This window comes from Lissotriton vulgaris, chromosome 7 (assembly GCF_964263255.1).
Source record: "Lissotriton vulgaris chromosome 7, aLisVul1.2, whole genome shotgun sequence".
NCBI lineage: Eukaryota > Metazoa > Chordata > Amphibia > Caudata > Salamandridae > Lissotriton > Lissotriton vulgaris.
The window spans coordinates 323149621-323169116 of NC_141695.1; the positions used below are offsets into that span (position 1 = coordinate 323149621).

The 19496-nt window shown below is 46.5% G+C and overlaps 1 protein-coding gene across 2 annotated transcripts in view; it reads left to right on the forward strand.

The window, feature by feature from the left end:
• The window catches only part of LOC147701481 (carnitine O-palmitoyltransferase 1, liver isoform-like), a 459588-nt gene that overhangs the window by 356731 nt on the left and 83361 nt on the right, over positions 1–19496 (forward strand). For both annotated transcript variants that reach the window (XM_086930153.1, XM_086930154.1), the window contains exons 12-13: positions 7993–8127; positions 8777–8929. In XM_086930153.1, coding sequence (XP_086786279.1) covers positions 7993–8127; positions 8777–8929 — 288 coding nt within the window. The remainder of the gene's footprint in view (positions 1–7992; positions 8128–8776; positions 8930–19496) is intronic.

Below are 19496 nucleotides of genomic sequence, written 5' to 3' on the forward strand. Positions count from 1 at the left end.
CTCCACCCCTCCCAATACCCCCCCCACGCAGGCGGACGCACAAACACCCGCGCCAGCTTATAAAGGAACTTTCGACAATGCTACAGAAAGGGGCAATCGAAAGAGTGCCGGCATCCTCAAAAGGGAAGGGATTCTACTCCCACTTCTTTCTGGTACAGCAAAAAGAGAACAAGTGGAGGCCCATCCTGGATCTCCGGGCGCTCAACACCTTCCTACGGAGCCAATCGTTCAGGATGGTGACAATTCAAGAAATTCTGGGCATTCTAGAAAGAGGAGATTTCATGACATCCTTAGATCTCCAGGATGCCTACTACCACATCCCCATCCTCAGAAGTCACCGGAAATTCCTAAATTCGAGGTGGCGGGCCGTCACTATCAGTTCAAGGTCCTGCCATTCGGCCTCAAGTCTGCGCCACGTATCTTCACGAAGTGCCTTGCGCCAGTGGCAGCCTTCCTACGTCAATTGGGCCACCAAGTCTTCCCCTACCTCGACGACTGGCTGGTGAAAGCACCCTCGCCTGCAGACGCAGTCACATCCTCCAACGCCTGCACCAATCTCTTTCAGAGCCTGGGATTGACGCTCAATCTCAAAAAATCCTGCATGGTCCCCACAACGAAAATCACCTTCCTAGGGGCCATCTTAGACACGGAGTCCACAAGAGCCTTCCCCTCGAAGGAGAGGACGGACAAGATCTTATCCCTGGCCACGGCTGTGGCGGCAAAGACGCACCTGAAAGTTCGGACTTACACCTCACTCCTAGGGATGATGTCTTCCTGCATACTCCTCATCCCGCACTGCAGACTCAGAATGAGGCCCTTACAGGAGGCACTCACGAGCCAATGGACTCAAAGTACTGGCTCCTTCAATGACATTATTCGGATCACACCAAAAATGTCCAACGGTCTGCAATGGTGGAAACGTCGCCGAAATCTAACTGTCGGCTTACCGTTTCTCCTTCCAGCGTCACCTCTAGTGATAACCACCGACGCCTCCCTAGAGGGATGGGGCGCTGTTCTCCAGGAACTTCAGATCAGCGGCAAGTGGGACACTCAGGAGAAATCGCTCCACATAAACCTTTTGGAACTAAGAGCCGTGTATCTGGCTCTCCAGGCCTTCTTGCCCCGCATCCAGAACTCCCCGGTGCTCGTCAGGACAGACAACACCACGACGATGCACTACCTAAACAAACAAGGGGGAACGCGTTCGCTTTCTCTCTCACGCGAATCGCAGAAGATCTGGAACTGGCTAGTGATGCACGGTATCCCGCTCAAAGCGGAATACGTCCCGGGAAAGGACAACACCATCGCAGACGCCCTAAGCAGGCAAAAATCCCTCTACCACGAGTGGGAACTACCCGACAGTGCTCTGACTCACATCTTCTCTCTATGGGGAGTCCCGAACATCGACCTGTTTGCCACCAAGAGGAACGCCAAATGCCCAAGCTACGCAAGTTGGCATCCCCAACAAGGATCACTAGGAACTGCATTTTCCATAGGATGGTCCAGCGCCTTTGCGTACGCATTTCCTCCATTCCCGATGATCCCTCGGCTCCTCAGGAAGATGAAGGTGGAGCCCTGCACCCTGATCCTAATTGCCCCGTTCTGGCCGAGGCAACACTGGTTCTTGGATCTGCTTCGACTCCATCAGATCACCGATCCGCCTGAAACAACACCCGACCCTCTTGACGATGTCCAACGGACAGGTGCAACACCCGAACCTCCAGTCGCTCAAATTATCAGCCTGGCTCCTGAGCACAGAGAGTTCGGTGCCCTGAATATCCCACAAGACTGCAGGGATGTATTAGCCAAAGCAAGGGCAGACAGTACGAACAAGACCTACACTCTCAAATGGAAGAGGTTCTGCATTTGGTGTTCGGACCAGGGCCTGCGGCCCCTCGCCATCACCCCTGAACAGGTATTGCCATACCTCCTGCATTTGGCTCAGTCAGGACCAGCGCATGCGTCCATCAAGGTTCACCTGGCGGCTATCTCGAGGTTCACCAGAACGGTCACAGGACCTTCTCTGTGGTCCAGCCGACTGGTCAAACAATTCCTAAAGGGGCTCTACAGATCCTTTCCGAGGCCTCGGAAAGTACCTCCTACATGGCAGCTTAATCTGGTACTCAACCAACTCATGCGTCACCCGTTTGAGCCCATTCATCGTGCATCTCTTAAACACATCTCGTGGAAAACAGCACTCTTGCTTGCTCTAACATCTGCCAGAAGGGTTAGCGAACTGCAAGCTTTATCCATTCAGGAGCCATACATGCAATTCAGACAGGACAGGGTGGTACTGCGACCAAACCCTAAGTTCATTCCAAAAGTACCTTCGGACTTTCATCTCAATGAACCAATAGTCCTTAAGTCCTTCTTTGCTAACCCTTCTACGGCAGCGGAAAGGTCGCTGCATTCTTTGGACCTTATGAGGTGCATAAAGTTCTACCTGGACAAGACTAAGGCTTTCAGGAAGTCTTTGCAGCTGTTCGTGGCATACAGCAGACCGCGAATGGGCCTGCCTCTCACGAAGCAAAGCATATCCAGATGGATCTCCTCTGCGATTTCATTCTGCCACGACAAGGCTGGCCGGCCTCTGAATGATCGTGTTACTGCTCATTCCACCAGGGCGATGTCCACGTCAGCAGCGCTGTTTGCAGGAGTGCCAATCCTGGACATCTGCAGAGCGGCGACCTGGAAGTCACCGCATACTTTTGCCAGACACTACTGCCTTGATATCGAACTCCAGAAGGATGCGGCAGTGGGCCAGGCGGTGCTTCGCCATCTCTTTCAGTAAGGTGAGCCTTCCTACATCCCGCCTTCCAGGTATGCACATTCTTGCTCTGATGTTATTCTCTCGATGCTGTCTCATTGTTGTATGGTTTATATGCATTATCTAACATGACGGCAGAGCAACTTTACTTTACGAATGTGCTACTATGATTGCTAGCTACTCTGATTCAGGCATGTGAATCTATGAAAGACACCCCTAATACTGGATAAGAAATGGGTTACTTACCTGTAACAGCAGTTATCCAGTATTGGTGTCTTTCATAGATTCACATGCAACCCTCCCGCCTCCCCTGGAAGGACTCGCTTCCCTCTCGGACTATATTACGCCAACCTAGCTGGGTGCGTACGAAAATCTGAGGGACTGAGGCTCCTCCCAGGAAGGTTCCAGAGGGAGGTCGGAGCTGATTGGCTGACTGTGAGAGTTTGGTCCTTTTTACATAAGGACAAGGAAAGGCTACTAAGGGGAGGCCCTTAGACCCTTTTTCTCTATGTATGTCTATGGACATTACTTTTTTATTTACCGGAGGCTCCCGTCTCGACGACGGGGAATGATTCAGGCATGTGAATCTATGAAAGACACCAATACTGGATAACTGCTGTTACAGGTAAGTAACGCATTTCTTTATATATATATATATATATACACACCCACACACACATATTTGTGGGGGTTTTGTTTTTTATTTCAGTATTCGCAAAACAGCATCTATGGGGCATTCTGTATAGAAGTGTCTGTTCCCTTATTTTGCTCTCTTTTAGATGTCTTTAGGTGCTTCCCCTTTAATGTCTTGGGTGCAATAGGGTTATTCGGGGTGCTCCTGGGGTTCAGTTTGTGCAAGCCTAGCTGCTCTGATCATTGGCAATAATGACTGCCTGGGAGTGCAGTGGTTCCTGAGCACTGAGGTTGACTGACTCTCCCCAGCAAGCTCTGCCCACAAAGTTGAGCTCTAAAAATCTATTAGAGTTTTCTTGAAATGAGAGAAGGCTTGCTTTCATCCACTGAGTTCTGTGGACTTTAGATACTTATGTAGCACCTATCAGGCCTTCTGAAACCAAGATGAGTACTGTTAATTTGTATATAAGCCTTCCAGTGAACAGTAGAACATTTTGATCTTATGATGCTCTTTTGTCTAGTGCTCAGTTTATGCCAGTTGCTGCCAGTAGGCACCACTGGCTCTTTCGTTTTAGAATTGCTCCTTACAGTGGGTTGGAAACCTTGGTGGACCATTCATGGTTGACTGCTACTTGCTGTAGAAGTGAAGCAAGAGCTACAGGAAACTGAGAATTGGGGTCTGGATCAGAGGGAACGGATAGGAATATTATGATCCTGAACGTTCTTTCAATCCCATTGATGCTTCCTGTTCTATCCTTGAGTTCTTTTCTGCACAGACTGAATGTATCCTCTCCCAACGCTGCCCACTAAGCAATCGTCTTTCAACTATAGTTGGTTTACCAGTCATCTAGATTCAAGTCAATTGTTCCACTAAAACGGTGTGGGGGTAACCCCCCTCAGTGAAACAAGTGTGTAGGAAGCTTTTTTAAGTTCAGCCACGTTACCATGAGACCTATAGCCAGATAAGGAGGGCGACTCAACTTACATTGAACTGATTGGTCTCGAGGGTGACTTGGTGACTGGGTCCGGACGACTGCCGAACCAACTCTAGTTGAAAGACGATTGCTTTCATAAGGTAAGACAGATGTAGTTATCTTGTTTCTCTCTTTTCTTTTGTGATTAATTTGTTGATTTTATTTGTAATTTGATGTGTTAACGTTTTTTTTTTACCTTGAATATTTGAGAATGACTCTCCTCATGTGATATATTTTTGTCAGAATGGTCCTTATTTTTGATACACCATTTGTAATGTTTGTAAATAAAATCTTTAAAAAAAAATATTTAAAATCATTTTTGGTACTTTTCTTACTAAGATTGGGGTTATGCGTATATGGTGATTAACATTTTAACTCTGAATTTATGAATGAATAGTTGGTAGAATCAGTATGGAGTGCTGTTTCTCCAAAAGGAAATATTTGTGACATGATAGTCTTTTACGGAGTTCTCTCCCTTTGGGCTGTGGTGTCCCTCATTTTATTTACACAAACATTTCATCTACAAAGCATACCAGAATTAGAACTTATTACCTCCAATGAATTACCTCTGAATATGTGCAAGGTGACTTGCCAAATGAAGCTACAGGCTTCAATGTTGAGACATTGTATTTATTTGAAAACAACCTACCTCCACCCCATCTAGGTACATTATGTGTGTAGCAGAATTTGTGCTCTAAGATCTGACGACTTCTTCTGTGGGCAGAAGCCTAATCATATTCACTTACTGCCTGAGGTTGAGAAGGCCTGAATAATGTTTACGAGTTACTGTTTAATAGATGCTTTAAATCTATAATAATATGGTATGGAATGTGTTGAGGATGATTCCCAAAGCCCTTTGCCAGGTTAAGAATGGTTCAACTCCCATCTACGAATTCATTGGACACAGAAATCTGAAACCTAGTCCTACAAGACTGTAAGGAAGTTATTGGTGAAAAACAACATCCTATGGTGTAACACAGGACAGAGTCTCCTGTCAAGTTGCTTTTTGCCGCTTCGATCTCCATAAGGACTTCTCAGAGTCCTGCAGGACAGCTTCTTTGGGGCTTCAAACCCCATTGGAACTTTGACTGAACCATTTAAAGGCCATAACATTCTTTCTCTCTTCTCAAGACAAAGGTACTTAATATTCTCTCCCCCCTACAAATAAAACACACCACCAATGCCAAAGTATGATGTGTGTGATTAAGACCTAGACTAGAGTGTGATTCTTTCAAAGAGCATCAGTATGTCGACCCACAAACTTGAACAGCTAATATTTCCTGCATAGGTTTGCTGACTCCCCTCATGATTAGGAGCTTCACAGAAAAGTAGTTTGGCCCTCTTCTTCTAAATCTTGATCAGTAGATGGAAAACAAGTGCCATAATTTGGCCTTTTGAATATCCATGGACTGGGTTCCCTGAGTGATGCCTTTCTGTTCAACATGTTCATGAGTTTCCTACATGGCTTCCCAACCTTCTTTTTCCACAGAAAATTACAAGTTGCACAAGCTTACATGTGTGCTCTTTACTCCGATGAGACTTTAATCTCGGGACAACACTGATAAATGTTCAAATATTGAATCCTCATTTTATTTTCAAGCCCTGACGAAGTTCCTTTGGCATCAGGGAGCGAAACACGTTGGCTGGGTGCCAGTTTTTAAATGACAACTTTGATTGACTTCTCTCTGATTGCACCTTCTTTTCCCATGAACTTTCTTGAAACATTGGCATTCATCAACGGTGGATGCTGGGAGTAGCTGCACCTAACCAAAATATGTGAAACAAGTGTAATTGAAGTGTTCAACCTTGGTCGGCCGTTGTTTGCTTTTTCTGTTCTCTGTTTCTACATTGATCGTACCAAAGACCACCGGGCGGATAATCAGCTCTTTGTGGTGTTTGTCAGAGCGTGAAAGGGCAAGGCTGTGCAGAAGCATACAATTACACATTGAATTGTGCTCTGCATTAAGATCTGCGACGCACTGGCAAAGAAGCAACCCCTAGAAGGGCTGGCCAATTCCACCAGGGCCAAAGCTGCTGCCACTACTGCAATGGCTTGCCACGTCCGTGTCCTAGACATCTGCCAGGCAGCTACGTAGGCGTCCATACATACGTTCACGAAGCACTTTTGTCTGGACACCTAAGTCTGCCAAGAAGGGCACTTTGCTCACTGGGTCCTGCAGGACTTTCTGGTTTGAGTCTATTCACAGCCCACCTCCTCTTCAGTACTGGTTTGATAGTTAATCAAATGGTGAGGAATCTGCAGCTAGAAATCTATCAGAAGAATAGGTGACTTACATTTGGCAATGCTTTTTCTGGTAGAGACTCTATATAGCTGCTGATTCCTCACCGACTCTCCCATCGTCCCCAGTCTGTGATTGGACTCCACCCATTAATAGGATCACAGCCTAGGAATCTGCACACTGGTTTATCAGTATACTTTTGGGGCTCCTCGTCCAGGGGCGCTGATAGTCTCGAAAGCATTTGATGTCCGCTTGCGGGACTGGCACCTGACCCTGCACATCCCTTCCAGTGCGGAATGCCTTCAGAGCATAGACACGCAGGGCATCCTTCCGGTGCACAGAGGTAGCATGGAAAAGTTTCCGGGTCCAGACGGATACCTGGGGAGTATTCGAAAGGTGAGGAATCTGCGACTAGATACTCTCCTCCAGAAAGAGCATAACCGAAAGTAAGCAACTTGTTTGTTAATCCTTTCAAGTTTTTGTTGGACAATGTCCAACTGTGTTACTGAGATATTCTTCTGAAAGGTCTTTCTAGCTGCCATGAGCATTAAAAAAAAAATCCCAGATTCAATGTGTCCAATTCTCTTGTCTCCCCCAGTTGTTTGTCATCCGGCAGCATCTTTAGTATCTCGTTGTTCTGTGTCAGCTGAAAACAGATGACCTTTTGATCCAGTTGTTTCCTTTCACTTAAAACTGGTTTTCTGGAAATTCACTGCATCCGTTTTAGCTACTGGGCTAGTAAATTACAGGCTAATTTGGCATCGGAATCCTGTATTATTTTTGTTATAGCTCCTACCCCCAGTTAGGCCTCAAACCCCATTTGATGTTTTGAAAGCTGCAAAGGTATGATCAGAGTGTCAGTTTAATTTGATCCATATCTGCAAATTATATGCTGTTCATGGAGGCCTTTCACGATATTTGGTAAACTTTGTCCCGGAAACTAAGAACTAAAATGTATATTGTCTACTGGGTAGCATCCTTTATCCCAAAGTGGTACCATTGGTGGCCTTTTAATATTAGCTCTCATTTACTTGACTGCTACATAGGTGATGCATTTTGCAATTATTGTGCCTGATTTGACACTTAGATTGGTCATGCTTTACGCCAAAACGTATTTAACTAGAATTTATTCTGCCTCCCCTATGTTGGAAAAAAAATATTTATAATCGCTGGTATGGGCGAAGGGAACATACACTGTATGTTTGGTTTTGTATTCGTTTTTCTTGCCTGATTTAGAGTTTGTATCTTTTTTTGCTTTTTTGTTTTGAGATCATAAACATTTAAGTATGTGTATCCAGGGTGCAAATTACAGTTGCATGCATAGTTGGGTGTGCATAGCTTTCAGACATGTAATACTGCTCCTATTTCTACTCCCCAGGACAAAGGGAAGTTCTGTCTCACATATGAAGCCTCTATGACTCGCCTCTTCCGAGAGGGGAGAACTGAAACTGTACGTTCTTGCACTGTTGAATCCTCAAACTTTGTGTTGGCTATGATGGATCCATCTCAAAAGGTGAGTTATATTGTTTAAGCACTGGACTAATCTGGGAGAGCATTGGTAAAACAGTTACACATGTGTCATGGTAGTCAAAGAGAAGAGGTAGCCCTTGTTATCAAAATTACAGTGACTTGAGGGCTCGCCACTCGAGAAAAGAGACAGTTACTTACCCATACAGATGTAAAGAAAAGGAGAGGTTGAGACAAAACGCATCCTTACTATGAAAGGTGAAGAAAGATGACAAAGTCTTTTTTGAATAGATACTTGTACTTTTGACCATTAGAAACTCAAAGAAGACTGCTCCTTATACTAAGGGGCACCGAGAAGAGACACTACTTCACCTAGAATGATATGTACGTACAGTGTTCATATCCTCGTTCTGAGAGTAAGAGACAGGCAACCTCTCTGATGCCAGAGTTTTGTTGACCGGTCTATATTCCCTATACTTAGAGACACAGACATAATACATATCCTTATTCTGAGGAGTGCAACTCTGTTTTTATTAAGAAGGGCAGTGCTTATTTTAGCTTATTTCTTTTTTGTAGGGTGTAAAAACAGGAGACAACTCCTTTGCCTCTGAGGTACAAAGTGCTTTTGGACATGTTGTAAACACTATCATGTTCACCTTAATCTTAATGTCTTTATAATTTCTTCTCAACACTAGAATGAGGATCGCCTCAAGCTGTTCAAGGTTGCTGCAGATAAACATCAAATGCTCTACAGGAATGCCATGACTGGCTCCGGAATCGACCGCCACCTTTTCTGTCTCTATGTTGTGTCCAAGTACCTACAAGTGGACTCGCCTTTCTTAAAGGAGGTATAATGTCAATTTTGAGTGTGCTCCTTATTAACTCCATCACACCTAGCATCCTCATCCTGGCTCATCCACGTGTGCCACTGGGTTATGAGACAAATACACCATTATTAAAGTGCATGCCTCGGTGTACAGTTTAATTGTGCTTAGTTTACATCCACTTCTATAGCAGCACAGGCCCTCATCAAGTGAATCTATGTACGGTAAACATATACTTTGTGCTTGTTGTCCATGAACTCTATAATTGTTCCTCTGGGCATGTTTATAGAACAAGATCTTGTTGTGCGGCATTAATTTAACTCTGCTGTAGCGTTCCATGTACCTGTGCTTAAACTTTTTGCTCCATGTGCTCTGCTTTATTTTAGGCACAATTTATTTGTGCTCCTTAGTTGTAACTCTGCTACATAACACAGCTATTACAATACACAAACCTTGTATGCCTTTGCCCCAGGGCTGAGCGTTTACTTACAGTAAACTGCTAATTTCTTGTCATTATCTCTGATATTCACAAACAGAATATCTGCATTTGCACAGTTTCTGAAAACACATTGTGAAATATATATATATATATATATATATATATATATATATATATATATATATATATATATATATATATATAATTTCAAATATTTCAAAAAGGATATGCATATGCAAGACAACATTCCTTTGACATTAATTTCAGTGTAACTAGTTAAAACAAAAAAGTCATAAAAATAAATGTGACTGAGAAAAGCATTTTAAAAATAGAGGAAATTGGTGTGTCTATATTTTACTGTCACAGCATAGAAACGTTTTAGAATTCCAGATGCTGCTCAGTCCAATCATGTAGCACAGACAGTTTGTCATGCTTTTCTTTTAATTACAAAGTTCTTTTTTTGTTGAGTTTTCTGTGCACCCAGCTTATTAGGAAATCTGTTTATTTTTCCAAATGTTTTCCAGGAGTTAGGAAATATATTTCTCTTTCCACTTGATGTAACTCTTATCTCTTTTCTCTGGCTACCATGCCAGCTCTCTTTGTTTGGTCTTATTGTTGTGGTTGGAAAAATACTAAATGAAAATCATGACATATCCGTATCATACTGTTATGAACTGCATCATCTATTGAGGCATGCTTTACAGGTGGCTTCACCTCTTCTGTCTGGGCATAAAAGTATGAGTTTTCTTCTTGAGCAGTCAAAGTTCAAGTCTGGACATCTGAGACACGAGCTCGCCCACCCTCAATCTAACTTTAACATCAGTATTGCTTCTGATCAATGTCAAGGTGCCTGTCACCAAGGTGTTAAACAGGGTTAGTTTTGAATACCTCCTGTTTGACATCAGTACAATCTTTGGCACTACTTGCCACAGAGGTTATGCTTGATGTTAAGGTCTATGTTGATCAGTGTTCCAATGCCCCTCCTCCAATCTTTCATCATGATGTCTCATGCCCACTGCACATCATTAGGTCCTCGGGAAAAGTAAGAACTCTGTTCAATAATTTTGACTGTACTGTTACCTTCACTAGAGTTCTTATGTTTATTTTAGCATCATATTATCTGCTTCCTCTGAAACGATTGAAACCAACAATAAGCACCAAGGAAATAACACAACCGCTTCAGCATTTTGCCCTATTATCACTGAAGGATAACACCTTGTCCTGAAAAACAGAGATACAAGACACCAAGGGATTAGAGATCTAAAGAATACCCAGAAGAGAAATGTCATAGAGCTGAAAGTCCCAGAGGAGAATGTCCCAAATCATGACACCCCAGTTTGGAACTTTCTATAGAAGGAAGTCCATAGATTAATTGCCTTAGTGTGAGGGTCACAGAGATGCCATCCCTCCTACTACTCTTTAACTCACCGAAGAATCTTCACTGTGGGGGGCTTGTTACATCTATATTCCAGGCTCCATTCTTATTTGGTTTACCCAGTGTACGGTATAGTCCTGTAACTAAACAGCTGGGCAACTCAATATCAGATTGATTGCCTCAACCTGGGAGAATTCTGTCATTTTAGAGACAATTGTCCCAAATGCTCAATACAAAAATGGTTGCATTGGTCTAGGAACTACTCCAGCCTACGATGCACACCTTCCTCATGCCTTTCTTTCTACATGTGGAGTTGAAAAGAAGCACAAAGTGAAGAAATGCAGAGGCTTCTGATTAAGAGCCTTTTTTCAGATGTGACAATCCACTTCAGGTTGTTGTGTAGGTTCTGCTGTGACACATGGGCACAGTGCCATAGTTCTAGATCTGCTCTGCCCTAAGGAGAGAGAAAAATCGATCCTTTGTTAGGAAAGTATGTCAGACCTGTACGACTATTATTCAAGCAACCACTTATTTGGTTTTATTGTGCCCCTACCACTGAGGTTCCGGAAGTCTATGGAGTAATTCAGGAATCTACCACAAAAAGAGAGATTTTCAGAAGATTGTAAGAATGAATGAGTAGTACAGGGAAGGGAACCGTGGTCTTTCTGCTCTTGATTATGGTTGTGAACGCTCGATAAGAATACCACCTTGGAAGTTCATTCCGCCTCGTACCATTCACAAACAGCAAGAGTCCCATTGTTTAATATAGGTAATTGGGTTGTCTCTGTTTGGAAACACATGCTCCCGATAAATACCTAGGCAGAGTCCTTGAAATCAATCAATTTGGAAAGAGGATTTCCAAAAACGTAACAAAGACCGATTCTGCATCTCTCTTTATAATATCCCATGATAGTGTCAAGTCCTTTACCCTGGGGCTAGCTGATACAGGAAGTCAAATGTCTCATAGTGAATGAAGAGGTCGACAAGTGTGGTCACCTCTCGGAGTTTCCATGTCAGGTCTCCATTTCGCCCTACTAAACCCACCAATATTGACTAGTGACCCTCTAGAATAACCAGATAAATATGTTGGATTCTTTCCGAAATCTGCTTATGCAAACAGACCCCCCCCCCACCCCTCCTCTCCGTAGCACAGACAGATGTGCGGATGTCTCTCTCCCTCCAGAGTTTGTTTTGGGAATGCTAGATTGGTGAAATGTTGCAGAAAAATCTTCGTTCGGCCTAGTCCTGTAGATTAGAGCTTGACACCCGAAGCAGAGTTAATCACAGCGAAAGACAAAGGATCAAGCAAACTTTTTGTGGCCCATAAGACTAGATGCCGTATTGAGGGGAACAAAGCAGAGCAAGGGGGCTTTATAACAACCTACCCTTGGCCTGTAGGCCTCTGTCAGAGTCCAGCAGCTGAATCCTGGTGAATAAACGTGGAAATTACCACTATTATTTAATGCCATCTTTGGTGTTGAGCTGATAACATTATGGAGCACATGAAAGAAGTCTTTAAACCCCCCCAATCCACTTACTAAGCTTTTTTTTAAATATTTTTTTTTAACATATTTTATTGATAGATCACACAAAGTTGCAAACCCCTGTACCCCAGAGGTATCTGCAGGACACCAGCATACATACACAACAATGCAATCCATCATTACTTTTATAATCAATGCATCGGGATCAATGTATATAGCTCATCCACCCCCTTCCCTTCCCCTGTCCCCCCCCCCAACTATCCCAAACTCCATCCCACCCGGATCCCTCCCCCCCTGCACGGTTTCCGACATGTCTACTAAGCTTTTTTTTTACTATTATGTAGTTTGTGCTTAGGCCACTGTAACTTTTTGTCCGCATAAGGTATCCACAATTCATTTGTGTTCTTTTCTTCCAACCTCATGGGGATTTTAAAGGTACCCAGAGTTTGTGGATTCCCCTGAAGGGGACCCAGAAATTAGCCAAAATATAGCTATTTATTTTTAAATGGGGAAAAAAGTACTGCAGAAGAAAGCGTCTGGTGTTATCCCTGCAAATGGTATCAACAAACGGTTTGTGGTGCTGACATGGCCATCTTCTCAACATTCAGGGACAGACAGACTTTTGTCAGAAAACCGAAACTGTTAGATTTGGGGGTCTCTGGTTGGCGCAAGTATTCACTTGTGACAAGCAGGGACCCTCTCCTCTAAGTCAGGGCGCAGGATGACCCTTTCAGAATTACCCTTGCTCACCGTCTAGGTGCGTGGCGTGAGCAGCCAAGGCTAAACTTCAGGCGTTATGGTTAAGCATTTGTAAGTACACACAGTAAATACATTAATCCCCCCACAATGGACACCAGTCATTGGTTATGTGAAAATACGAATACTTTATGTAAAAATATATATATATCTATGCAGGCAAAATTACAAGACCTCTGTTAACGTTTTAGCTTTGGCCACCAGATGTGAAACAATGGCAAGTGTTCTTCTCAATTTGTAGATTACTTCTCTGTAGTCCTTGTATGTCTTAACTACTTTTACACACTGCGGGCACCTTATCCGGGCACTGGGGCACGGACCGTACCGGCTGTCCGCTTTAAAGAGCTTCCCTGCGCGTCGTATGGGCCGGGGAGCGAAGGCCTGACGACTCTCACGCTTCCCGCGCAACGCCGCGTACAGCGCTGTTGATGTTAGAGGCGGGTACGAGTCGTACTGGGCTGTTGCGACTCGCACGCTGATGCGAAGAGGGGGGGAAGCTTTTCCCGGGTACGCGCCGAACTCTACCAGCGGTCAGGCGGCAGATAGGCGTACCGGGCACGGTGAAGGCGCACAGTGAATAGCGGGGAAAACAGACGTTGCGGGCACCCACCCGTAGTGTGCAGTTCGTCCTGGGAAGTGCGCGACGTCTGCTGCTGGGCCAGGCAGGCGGACGCGTCGTAGAGCGCTTTTCAGGTCAGACGTACCTTGGAGTCTTTGGACAGCGGGTGGCTTCCAGATGGCGGGGCGCGGCACGGAGACCTCCAATACGGGCTGTAGAGGTGGCGAGTCCTTTGGTTATGCGGCCCGGTCTCTTCCTGAGGTCAGAGGGCACAGCGAGGCGGCCGGGTGCGATCACAGCGCACGGGCGGCTGTCCAGGCTATCGATGTGCGCTCGGGGAGACCAGGATTCCGGCGGGAGGGGGTAGACGAGCACTCCAAGTCCTCCAGTAACGAACAGTGGCAAAGGAGCAGATGGCCTGGCACGAGGGGCAGAGAGCGGCTCTGGGCAGAGCGAGGCTCTCAACGGGTGAAAGGGCAGGCAAGCTCCCGAGTGACACACTTCTAGGAGGGGGGCAAAGGGGGCGCAGTCTTGCCTCCGGTGGGAGGAAACACACGGCTCAATCACAGATGAGCCAAGGCACAGAGATCCCACTAGTCCTGAGGTTCAGGTCAGGGGGCATGCTCAATCAAGCCCTTGGAGAAAGTTTCAAGCACAAGTCAGCAAAGTCCTCTTTAGGTTTCTTGGGAGCATGACTCCTATACTTATACTCAGTTTTTTTTGTTCTTTGATGCCAGGGGGGGCCTTTTTCAGTTTTGAAGCACTCTGTTGTGCTGTTCCTGGCTTTTCCTTTCAGTGTGAGGGGCAGGCACATCAGACGCTCCGCAGGAGGTGGAGCCAGCATTGTGATGACAGGAACAGCCAGGAGTACTCTGACAGTCCTCCCTCTTCTTGAGCCAGGTCTCGGGCTGAGTCATCAGTCGCTCCCCATGAGGTGGAGCCAGCATTGTGGTGGCAGAGCACAGCCCTATTCAGAGTCTAGGGGCACTCCCACCTCCCACTAAGGTGTTATCCTTGCATCCACCACCTGTCATGCCCCAACTCTGTCACTCGCACAACCCAGACAGCAGATACACATCCTAGCAGAGGCAGGCTGAAATGGTTAGACAAGCAAATGCTAGCTTTCTAAAAGTAGCATTTGCAAACACAGGATATTAAAATAAACTTTACTAAAAGAAGTATTTTATTATTCTGAGTTCAGGCATACTAAACCTGACTTTCTACCATGTTCCCTGAGCCTGCTGGGATTATAGGGTGTAACAATTCCAGCAGCCCATCTTGGCCTAAGAGAACAGGTAGCCTTACAATAGTGAAAAACGAAATTGGCTGTAATTCACTATTAGGACATGCCACACACATCAGGGCTTGTCCTACCTTACACTTACCTGCCCTATGGCCTACCATAGGGGTGACTAATATGAAGCAAAGGGAAGGTTTTGAGGCTGGCAAGTGGGTGCACTTGCCCAGCCAGCATGACAGTACCAGACTGCACACAGGGTCTGCAATGGCAGATCCTAGACACATTTTAAAAGGCTGCTTCTGTGGGTGGTGAAACCAGCGCTGCAGGCCCACTAGCAGTATTGGCATTTACAAGACCTGGCACTCCTGGTGCACTTTACTGGGGACTGACAGTAAATCCAATGAGCCAATCATGGAAATCAATCACATATACCTTTTACATTGGGAGCACTTGCACTGCGGCACGGATTGGCCGTGGCGCAGTGCCCTGAGCAGCGAACACCAGCAAAAACATCTGAGGCTCATCAGCAATAAAATTAGAAGGGAGACTCACGCCAAGGTGCCAGGTCATAGCCTATTTTTGCTACTTTTTATGCTTTCGACCTCCTTCCAGTTAGTGGTAGAAATGAGTATTCAAGCAATAATGGATGCGGGAAAGCTAAACATTTCTGAAAAGTAGACAAAATTCGGAATTCAGCAAGGGCCTTTTGTGTAGATCCTTCAAGGTTTTATTTATAGAAACTAACAGTTGACTATATGAAAAATTGAAAATGAGTCGAAAAAAACAAACATTTGTACCACCGTTTTCACCTGTAACTTCTAAGTATGACAGATTTTTTAAAGCAATATACCATTACATCCGCTGGACCCTTCTGGTTGTGAGTATATATAGGACTTTTAGGTTCACCAAGAACTCTAGCAACCCAGAGCCAATGACTGAGCTGCATCTTGCAATGGTTTTTCATTGTATACCGGGTATATATCAATTAATTTGGTAAAATATAAAGAGTGAAAAATAGTTATCCGGTACACCTATGTATTTCCGAAATGGGAACAAAATATAGAGTTAAGAAGCAGTAGCTATTTGCACATCTCTGAAATTGTGGATACCCATACTAGCATGTGAACTATAGGACATTTTTCAAAGTGACTTCTTTTTTCCACATTGTCGTACATTTGGAAGGCTGAAGTGCATAGGGGGTCAATAGGTAATAACAGTTGCTCTACAATTCTGTGTTCCCCTAAGTTTCCAGATAAAAATGGTACCTCACTTGTGTTGGTAGACCTGGTGCCCAGGACAGGAAATGTCCCAAAACGCAATGTGGGCACACCACATTTATACAGTGAAAACAGACCCTTTTTTAGGTCTCGCCTAGGCAGCACGTATGCACTACTCCAGGGGGGCCTTTAGCCATCCGTTTTCACTTTTCAAGCACTGCACTCGTCCTTGTGGCGGCATCCACCTTGCGGGATCGAGCAGCAGCATACCACAAGCGCAGTGCTTGAAAAGTGAAGACTGCTCTATCAAGCACTCGCGCACCCACCTCCTGGTCCCCCTCTCTCTCTCACAACCTCTTCGTCATCCCAAATCACTCCCTCCTCCTGGCACCAACTTATTTCTCCGTTTCCCTAGCCATTCACCCCTCCGCCTCTCTCTCCCCCTCTGACGGGACATCTGCAGGCTGCTGCAGCCTGCACGCATCTCCCCTCCCATTCAGGTATCCTCCTCTTTCACCCGTTGCTTTTTATTCTACTGTCTGCCTCTCTCGCTGATCCTTTCTTCTGCACTCACCAATTCGCTCGCTGTGTGGCAGAAAGTGTAGAGCTCCACTTGGCTGGCACCAGAGCTTAGGAGCAGATAAAACAATTGGAAACTAAGGGACAGGAAATTGTTGCTTTCAGTCAGAATGCATCCAGCACTCTATGCAATAGTGTGACAAAATTGAGACATGAGAGAATGTTACGCAGGCCAGCTAAATTGCAAGTGTTTGGGTTTCCACAAATGGAAAAGAAAGGTTGCATGGGGGCGGTAAAAAAAAGTGTTTGCGGCATGTGGGGCTGTAGATACACATACTGTGCATACTCCTGCCATCTAGTGTTGGGCCTGAATGTGTCCAAGTTATTTTTCTCGGAGGAATTCTTCTCAATTGTAGTGTGACTACACCTCTTGTTGGGAATTCGCATGGCCATCAGCCCCATAGAATGTGTTCTTTCTCCTGCCAGGTTCAAATGTGTTACAGAGGCCTGTATCAATGTCATTGCGGTGTTCTTTTCTGTTCTTTTCGGTTCCTCTTCCTTCCATCATTATTATTTGCTATAGCGGCATTGAACATCTTCTTGGGACACCACACCCAGCCACGGCTTGCTGGCAAAGAACAGTTCGAGGCATGTGGGCTGCTGAATTCATATCTGTGCATAGATCGCCGCCTAGTGTTGGGTCCGGATGATTGCACATTGTTGTCCTGGAAGAGTCTTCGAAGTATCACGAGATAGGTGGCTCCTCCCCTGGACTACAGTGCGCATGGGCATCGCCTCCATCCCCAGATTGTTTTTTTCCGCCATTGGGTTCGGATGTGTTTCGGTTCCCTCTGTCGGAATCGATAGTTGTTTAACTTTCCTTACTTGAGACCAAATGGTCTTTAGGACTCGCGTCGGTATTGTCTATCGTTCGGGTCGGTTTATTCCTCGGCTCCGAACACTTGCTGCCCTTCCGCGTGCTGTCGGCGCGGACGGGCCTACACGACGCTCCAGACTACTTCCAGACTACTTCAACATGGAAAGAACTCCGTTTAAGAGGTGCCCAGTGTGTGCCTCAAAGTATTCACACCTCGACGTGCACCCAGTGTGCAACAGATGCTTGTTGCCGGACCACGACGAGGCCAGGTGTATGGCCTGTTCCAAGTTCCGGTCGAAGAAGACTCTCAAGCTACGTCGGGCCGCAAGACTGCAGGCCCAGTTATCGGCACCCCCACCGGCAAACATCTTTGAAGCAGATGTTGAAGACGACACCGTCCTTAATGTTTCGGACTCTAACCCGGCGTCGGATGAAGAAGACTACGACGCGGGAGACGAAGAGTTCGAGGAAGTCGTCGAGGAGGTAGGGGACGACGACGGGGCCATTGCCACCGTAGAGGATAGCTCGGAAGAGGAGCATCCTCATACTGACTCCGGGGCCAAACCCCAGAATAAGGCCCAGGTCGAGGGATCGCCTTCGGGCCTTACCCAAGACCTCAATACTCGTCCCACAGCCCCGCCTCCGGGCCCGGCCACGGACATTGGTGATGCGCCACTCCCGGTACAGAAACCGAAAGTGAAGCCATCGGGGTCCACGCCATCTGTATCGAAACCGAAAGTGCAAGTCGCACTGGTGGGATCGAAGGCTCCAGAGGCCTCGGCGCCGAAGAAATTCAAGATGGCCGCCGAGCTCAAGAGCCACGCCAAAATGGCCGATCCAAAAAACCCCGGGTCGAAGTCGAAGGCGAAAACGCCCAACGCGGCTGCGTCGGCGCCGAAGCTGGTCGACGCTCTGAAGAGCCGCATCGACGCCAAGAAGGTTGATGACCCTAAAAAAGCCTTGAAGAAGCGTCAAGACGACCCCAAGTCTCTGGCTGCACCGATCCCGGTCGACAAAGCAAAGGGAGGTGCTGTATCGGCTCCGAAGACTGCACCTTCGGTCGCCGACCCGAATCCGGACTCAGAGGACTCGCTCGAGCCGGTCCAGCCCTCCCCCTCGTTTACCAAGAAGGTCACGGAGTCCCTTCAGCGTATTCGGAAGGAGGCAGTGGCTCTCGAGCCGAAGGATGTGACGCCGAAGCCTCCACAGAAACCGGCGAAGGCGCAAACGCCAATTCACTTCACGCTGCCGCCGAAGACGGCGCCGAAGGCTTTCGCTCCGAAACATGGGGCCGGGGTGCCCTTGAAGCTGGTGTCTACGCCGAAAGCATCCCTGGTAGTGCCGAAGCCACGGCTCCAGCCACTAGCGGACGAGGAGCGTTGAGAGGTTGTCATCGATGCCAACACAGGCAAGCTCTCTCTCCTTAAAAGGAAGATCACCCCGGAGCCTGTGTTGGAGCATTTCCATATTCCTCTTAAAAAGAAGTTGGACTCTGCGGGTGCATCTGCCATTATGGAGCCTGCATCTCCACAAGGTCTGGAGCTCTCACCCACTCACTCTAACGCTGGGGAGGGTGACGGGGACGAGGAGGAGGAGTACAATTATCCAGCGTACTCGGATCCAGAGGATGTCAATGAGCCATGGTCTGCTGGAGGCGACCCTGAGGACCCTCAGTCAGGACACGAGCCGCAGCTTTTTGCTGCGAAAACTTCCCCAACAGAGGACTCCGCAGCCTTCAACGCTCTCATTGAGAGAGCTGCGGCCAACCATGATGTCGACCTCCATGCGGACCCAGTGGATGTCAATTTTCTTTTTGACACTTTCTCAGTAGCTGAAAAGACTGTCAAGACATTGCCAATGCTCAAAGGAGTGCTAAAGCATGCGCCTGAGGTTTTCAGGGAGCCCACCCGGGCAAGAGTCATTAATCCTCGTATTGACAAAAAATACAAGGCAGCGCCCACTGATCCAACGTACATCAAGGGACAGTTGCCACTGGACTCTTTGGTTGTCTCCAACGCACGTAAGCGGGCAAACTCACAGACAACGGGTGATGCTCCTCCCCCAGACAAATAATCTACGGTCTTTGAAGCTTCAGGGAAACGTATTGTTGCGCAGGCAGGTAATA